A 7,839-nucleotide genomic window follows, 5' to 3' on the forward strand; every position below is an offset into this window, starting at 1 on the left:
CTAGAGACCATAGAGATTCCTTTAATTCTCCTTCTGCCATTCATGAGCTCTGAAGAATACTCATCCTCTGAAGAGAATGAAGATGTAACTGGAGAGCAAGTTGCTCAATACTTAGGAGCTATCATGAAACTGAATGCCAAGTTGTTTGGCAATGAGACTTGGGAAAGTAAACCGCCCTTGCTCATTAGTGAACTAGATACTTGGATTCAGAGAACTCTACCTCTAAAGAAGCAAGATCCTGGCAAGTTCTCAATACCTTGTACCATTGGCACCATGAGCTTTGAAAAAGCTCTATGTGATCTGGGGTCAGGGATAAATCTTATGCCACTCTCTGTAATGGAGAAGCTGGGGATCATTGAGGTACAACCTGCTTTGTTCTCATTACAACTGGCAGATAAGTCAGTGAGGCAAGCATATGGAATAGTAGAGGACGTGTTAGTAAAGGTTGAAGGCCTTTACATCCCTACTGATTTCATAATCCTAGACACTAAGAAGGAAGATGATAAATGCATCATCCTAGGAAGACCTTTCCTAGCCACAGCAGGAGCTGTGATAGATGTCAACAGAAGTGAGTTAGTCCTTCAATTGAATGGGGACTACCTTGTGTTTCAAGCACATGGCCATCCCTCTGTGACAACAGAGAGTAAGCATGAAGAGCTTCTCTCAGTTCAGAGTCAAGAAGAACCTCCACAGTCAAACTCTAAGTTTGGTGTTGTGAGGCCACAACCAAACTCTAAGTTTGGTGTTCAAACCCCATATCCAAACTCTAAGTTTGGTGTTGGGAATACCACACTTAAATTGACCTGATCACCTTGTGGCTCCACGAGAGCCACTGTCAAGCTATTGACATTAAAGAAGCGCTTGTTGGGAGGCAACCCAATTTTATTCATCTAATTTTATTTTATTTTGTTTCTTTGTCATTTTTGTGTTTTTTTAGGTACATGATCATGAGGAGTCACGAAAAAAAATCAAAAAAATTAAAAACAGAGTCAAAAACAGAAGAAAAAATTTTTCACCCTGGAGGACGCACGGGCTGGCGTTCAACGCCCAGAAGGAGCATCTTTCTGGCGTTGAACGCCCAAAACAAGCAACAACCTGGCGTTAAACGCCAGGATGCGCACACAGAGGACAATCTGGCGCTGAACGCCAGAACCAAGCTTGAAACTGGCGTTCAACGCCAGAAACATGCATAACATGGGCGTTTAACGCCCAGAACTAGCATCAATGGGCGTTTGAACGCCAGAATGTTACATGAAGGCATGTTACATGCCTATATGGTGAAGGAATGGTATTTGTTTTCACCTCAGGATCTGTGGACCCCACAGGATCCTCACCTCAGGATCTGTGGACCCCACAGGATCCCCACCTAACATATTCACACCTTACCTTCTAATCCTAGTTTTTGTGATGTGATTCCCCATGTCACAATTCCCAACATCTTCTTCACCTATCACCTCAATTCCTCTTCCCAATTACCCCATTCACCATTCACATCAACCCCCTCTTCCCCATACACCCCACCTACCTCCATAAAAATTCAAATTCACTTTCCCACCCATTCCCTCCCAAATTGGCCGAACCTATACTCCCCCCTCTCCCTATAAATACCCTTCTTTTCTTTTACATTTTCACACAACACAACCCCACATTCTCCTACATAGCCGAACCCTCTCTTCTCCCTCTCTACCATATTTTCTTCTTCTTCTTCTATTCTTCTTTTCTTTTTGCTTGGGGACAAGCAAATTTTAAGTTTGGTGTGGTAAAAAGCCTAAGCTTTTTATTTTTCATTCACCATCAATGGCACCCAAGACCGGAGTCTCCTCAAGAAAAGGAAAAGGGAAGGCAAAAGCTTCCACTTCCGAGTCATGGGAGGAGGAGAGATTCATCTCCAAGAGCCACCAAGACCACTTCTATGATGTTGTGGCAAAGAAGAAGGTGATCCCTGAGGTCCCTTTCAAACTCAAGAAGAATGAGTATCCGGAAATCCGACTTGAGATTCAAAGAAGAGGTTGGGAAGTCATAACCAACCCCATGCAACAAGTGGGCATATTGATGGTTCAAGAGTTCTATGCCAATGCATGGATCACTAGGAACCATGATCAAAGTATGAACCCAAGCCCAAAGAATTATCTCACAATGGTTAGGGGGAAATACTTGGATTTTAGTCCGGAAAATGTGAGGTTGGCGTTTCATTTACCCATGATGCAAGGTGATGAACACCCCTACACAAGAAGGGTCAACTTTAATAAAAGGTTGGACCAAATCCTTAGGGACATTTGTGTGGAAGGAGCCCAATGGAGAATAGACTCCAAAGGCAAGCCAGTCCAACTAAGAAGACTGGACCTCAAGCCTGTAGCTAGAGGATGGTTGGAGTTCATTCAAAGATCCATCATCCCTACAAGCAACCGATCTGAAGTTACCGTGGATCGGGCCATCATGATTCATAGCATCATGATTGGAGAGGAAGTAGAGGTTCATGAAGTCATATCCAATGAACTCTACAAAATAGCTGACAAGCCTTCATACATGGCACGGCTAGCCTTCCCCCACCTTATATGTCATCTATGTTACTCAGCTGGAGTTATCATAGAAGGAGATGTCTCAATTGAAGAAGACAAGCCCATCACCAAGAAAAGGATGGAGCAAGCAAGGGAAGCACCACACGGTCCTCAAGAAGTGCATGAGGAAGCTCATCATCAACAAATTCCTGAGATGCCTCAAGGAATGCACTTCCCTCCCAACAACTATTGGGAGCAACTCAACACTTCCTTAGAAGATTTGAGCCATAATGTGGAACAACTAAGGGTGGAACATCATGAACACGCCCTCACTCTCCAAGAAATAAGAGAAGATCAAAGAGCAATGAGGGAGGAGCAACAAAGGCAAGGAAGGGATATAGAAGAGTTGAAGAACATCATGGGTCCTTCAAGAAGAAGACGCCACTAAGAGGTGGATTCATTCCTTGTTCTTTATTTCTTTCTGTTTTCGGTTTTTAATTATTGTGTTTATCTATGTTTTTGTGTCTTTATCTCATGATCATTAGTATGTAACCATGCCTTAAAGCTATAAATAAAATCCATTAGTCCTTCACCTCTCTTAAAAGAAAAATGTTTTAATTCAAAAGAACAAGAAGTACATAATTTTCGAAATTATTATTGAATTTAGTTTAATTATATTGATGTGGTGACAATACTCTTGTTTTCTGAATGAATGAATGAACAGTGCATATGTCTTTGGATCGTGTTGTTTAAGAGTGTTTAAAATTGTTGGTTCTTGAAAGAATGATGAACAAAGAGAAATGTTATTGATGATCTGAAAAACATCATGAAATTGATTCTTGAAGCAAGAAAAAGCAGTGAAAAAAAAAATAATTACAATCAAAAGGAATAAAAGCCAAGCAGAGGATCCAAGGCTTTGAGCATCAATGGATAGGAGGGCCCAAGGAAATAAAATCCAGGCCTAAGCGGCTAAATCAAGCTGTCCCTAGCCATGTGCTTGTGTCATGAAAGTCCAAGTGAAAAGCTTGAGACTGAGTGGTTAAAGTCGTGATCTAAAGCTAAAGAGTGTGCTTAAGAGCTCTGGACACCACTAACTGGGGACTTTAGCAAAGCTGAGTCACAATCTGAAAAGGTTCACCCAGTTATGTGTCTGTGGCATTTGTGTATCCGGTGGTAATACTGGAAGACAAAGTGCTTAGGGCCACAGCCAAGACTCATAAGTAGCTGTGTTCAAGAATCAACATGATTCACTAAGAAAGTCAATAACACTATCCCAAATTCTAAGTTCCTAAGAGACGCCAATCACTCTGAACTACAAAGGAAAAAGTGAGATGCCAAAACTGTTCAGAAGCAAAAAGCTACAAGTCCCGCTCATGTAATTAAATTAATATTCATTGATATTTTGGACTTTATAGTATATTCTCTTCTTTTTATCCTATTTGATTTTCAGTTGCTTGGGGACAAGCAACAATTTAAGTTTGGTGTTGTGATGAGCGGATAATTTATACGCTTTTTGGCATTGTTTTTATATAGTTTTTAGTAAGTTTAAGCTACTTTTAGGGATGTTTTCCTTAGTTTTTATGTTAAATTCACATTTCTGGACTTTACTATGAGTTTGTGTGTTTTTCTGTGATTTCAGGTAAATTCTGACTGAAATTGAGGGATTTGAGCAAAACTCTGAAAAAGGCTGACAAAAGGACTGCTGATGCTGTTGGAATCTGACCTCCCTGCACTCAAAATGGATTTTCTGGAGCTACAGACCTCCAAATGGCGCGCTCTCAACGGCGTTGGAAATTAGACATCCAGGGCTTTCCAGCAATATATAATAGTCCATACTTTATTCGAAGAATGACGACGCAAATTGGCGTTGAACGCCAATTACACGCTCCTTTCTGGAGTTAAACGCCAGAAAAACGTCATTATCCGGAGTTGAACGCCCAAAGCACATCATAACTCGAAATTCAACTCCAAGAGAAGCCTCAGCTCGTGGATAGATCAAGCTCAGCCCAAGCACACACCAAGTGGGCCCAGGAAGTGGATTTATGCATCAATTACTTACTCATGTAAACCCTAGGAGCTAGTTTATTATAAATAGGATGAATTATTGATGTATTAGACATCTTTGGTCTCAGTTTTGTTTTATTCTTCATCTTAGGAGATCATTGATCACGTTTTAGGGGGCTGGCCATTCGGCCATGCCTGAACCCCTTTTGCTTATGTATTTTCAACGGTGGAGTTTCTGCACACCATAGATTAAGGGTGTGGAGCTCTGCTGTACCTCAAAGATTAATGAAGTTCTATTTTCTTTTATTCAATTCTCTATCTTATTCTTATTCCAAGATATTCATTCGTACCCAAGAACATGATGAATGTGATGAGCTAATAACTCTCATCATCATTCTCACTGATGAACGCGCGTGATTGACAACCACTTCCGTTCTACATGCAACAAGGCTTGAATGTTTATCTCTTAGATTCCCCAACAGAATCTTCGTGGTATAAGCTAGATAGATGGCGGCATTTATCTGGATCCGGAAAGTCCAACCTTGTCTGTGGTGTTCCGAGTAGGATCCTGGGAATCCGGAAAGTCTCACCTTGTCTGTGGTATTCCGAGTAGGATTCCGTTCATGAATGACTGTGACGTGCTTCAAACCTGTAACCTGCTGGGCGTCAGTGACAGACGCAAAAGAGGGATTCTATTCCAGTAGGGGAGGGAACCAACCGGTGATTGGCCGTACTGTGACAGAGTGCGTGAGCATTAGCTTTCACTGCGAGGATGGGATGTAGCTATCAACCATGGGTGATGCCTCCAGACTGGTTAGCTGTGCGAGTGACAGCCGCACAGGATATTTCCCCGTGAGGATTGAAAGTAGCCACAGCTGATGGTGAACCCCTATACAAAGCTTGCCATGGAAAGGAGTAAGAAGGATTGAGTAGAAGGAATAGGAGAGCAGGCGTCCGAGAGCTCTACAGCATCTCCATTCCGCTTATCTGAAATTCCTACCAATGAATCTGCATAAGTATTTCTATCCCTTTTTATTATTCCTTTTTATTTACAATCAAATAATCACTATTACATGTTTAATCTCCCTAACTGAGATCTGCAAGGTGACCATAGCTTGCTTCATACCAACAATCTCTGTGGATTCGACCCTTACTCACGTAAGGTTATTACTTGGATGACCCAGTACACTTGCTGGTTAGTTGAACGGAGTTGTGAATTCCAATAAAAGAAAACCTCACACAGGTGCTGCCCCTTAGAAGCCTTCATCTCAAAATAGTTAGAACATGGCAGTGCCATAATAATAAATTCCATACTAAAGCTCAAAAGATAGTGATCACAATTTCGTCCACCAAAATCTTCTATAAAATCCTGCATGACCCAAGAAACTCCTGATTGCCTTAACATTAGTTGGTGGTGGTAATTTTTCAATTACTTCCACCTTTGCTCTATCAACCTCAATCCCCTTACTTGAAATCCGGTGTCCAAGAATAATACCTTCTGTAACCATAAAATGACATTTTTTCCAATTTAAAACAAGGTTTGATTCTTGACACCGTTTAAAGACAAGAGATAAAAGCTTAAGGCAAGATTCAAAAAAATTACCAAAAACAGAAAAGTCATCCATAAATACCTCAATAAACTTTTCAACCATATCAGAAAAAATTGAAAGCATACACCTCTGAAAAGTTACTGGAGCATTGCAAAGTCCAAAAGGCATTATTCTGTAGGTAAATACTCCAAAGGGGCATGTGAATGTTGTCTTCTCCTGATCTTGAGGGTCCACTACAATTTGATTATATCCAGAATATCCATCTAGAAAACAGTAAAATGCATGACCAGCTAACCTCTCAAGCATCTGATCAATAAAAAGCAGGGGAAAATAATCCTTCCTTGTAGCAGTGTTGAGTGTTGAGACTCCTGTAATCTATACACATTCTCCATCCCGTGACAGTTCGTTTGGGGATAAGCTCATTCTTTTCGTTCTTGATCACTGTCATCCCTCCTTTCTTAGGAACTACATGCACAGGACTTACCCAAGGACTGTCAGAAATAGGATAAATAATTCCTGCTTCCCATAGTTTCATTACCTCTTTTTGGACCACCTCTTTCATGGTTGGATTGAGTCTCCTTTGTGGTTGCATAACTGGTTTAGCATCATCTTCAAGGAGGATCTTGTGCATACACTTGGTTGGACTAATCCCCTTCAAGTCACTAATGGTCCACCCAAGAGCTGTTTTATGACTATTGAGCACTGAAATAAGTGCCTCTTCCTCTTCAAGCTTCAGAGAAGAGCTTATAATTACTGGATATGAGTCATTCTCACCCATGAACACATATTTCAGAGAAGGGGGTAGGGATTTGAGCTCAAGCTTGGGGGCTTCCTCCTCTGCTTTAGGCGTGTGAACCATAGCCTTCTAGGGTGTGAATTATCAATTTCAACTAATTCATACTCAGAGATAGGATCCAGAATGTCATCCAGCACCTCAACCTTCAGTACCTCTTGAATAAGTAGTTTAATAACATCTACTTTCATACACCCTTCAGAGTCATTAGGGCACTTGAGAGCTTCAAAAACATGAAGGACCACCTGTTCTTCATTGACCCTCAGGGTCAATTCATCATTTTGTACATCAATCAGAGCTTTTCCTGTATCTAAAAAGGGTCTACCAAGTATAATAGAGGACTTTACCTCCTCTTCCATGTCTAATATAACAAAATTAACAGGAAAGATGAATGGTCCTACTTTAACAAGTAAATCCTCAACAACACCCACAGGTAATTTAATAGAAAGATCAGCAAGTTGAAGAGAAATACGAGTGGGTTTTACCTCCTCAATTTGAAACTTTTTCATCAATGAAAGTGGCATGAGATTGATGCTGGCTCCAAGGTCACATAAAGCTCTCTGAATGGTGACATCTCCATTGGTGCAAGGAATGACAAAACTCCTTGGGTCTGGCATATTCTCAGGAAGGTTGTGTTGAATAATGGCACTACATTGATGCCAGGGCATCTTGGCCAGTTTCACTGACCTTTTCTTTACTGTTTTTAGGGCAGTTTCATGCATTTCCTTAGAAAATTAGCAAGTATTTGGTTGAAAATGCAATCATACCATGATTCAAACAAACATTGTGAATTTTGAATGATTTCATGAGAATTATGCATGAATTATATGATAAATTGGATGATGCATGATCCCATGATTAAGAGCAAGACTTTGATGCACTTTGTTTGATTGACTTCAGGCCAAAAGAAGAAGAGAAGAGCCACGTTAGTGACTACATTAGTTACACTAACGTGGGCACTAACGTGGAAGGAAGGAAAGCCCCAACGTTAGTG

At 40.8% G+C, this 7,839-nt stretch overlaps 1 protein-coding gene across 1 annotated transcript; it reads right to left on the bottom strand.

Annotated features, from left to right (window-relative positions):
* Positions 1-6,841: 6,841 nt before the first annotated feature.
* Positions 6,842-7,462, bottom strand: LOC130949366 (uncharacterized). Its single transcript, XM_057878111.1, has one exon. It carries the CDS (start codon positions 7,460-7,462, stop codon positions 6,842-6,844), a length of 621 nt encoding a protein of 206 aa, XP_057734094.1.
* Between the last annotated feature and the right edge of the window lie 377 nt (positions 7,463-7,839).

The sequence above is a fragment of the Arachis stenosperma genome, chromosome 9, assembly GCF_014773155.1.
Source record: "Arachis stenosperma cultivar V10309 chromosome 9, arast.V10309.gnm1.PFL2, whole genome shotgun sequence".
In the NCBI taxonomy this organism is placed as follows: Eukaryota; Viridiplantae; Streptophyta; class Magnoliopsida; order Fabales; family Fabaceae; genus Arachis; species Arachis stenosperma.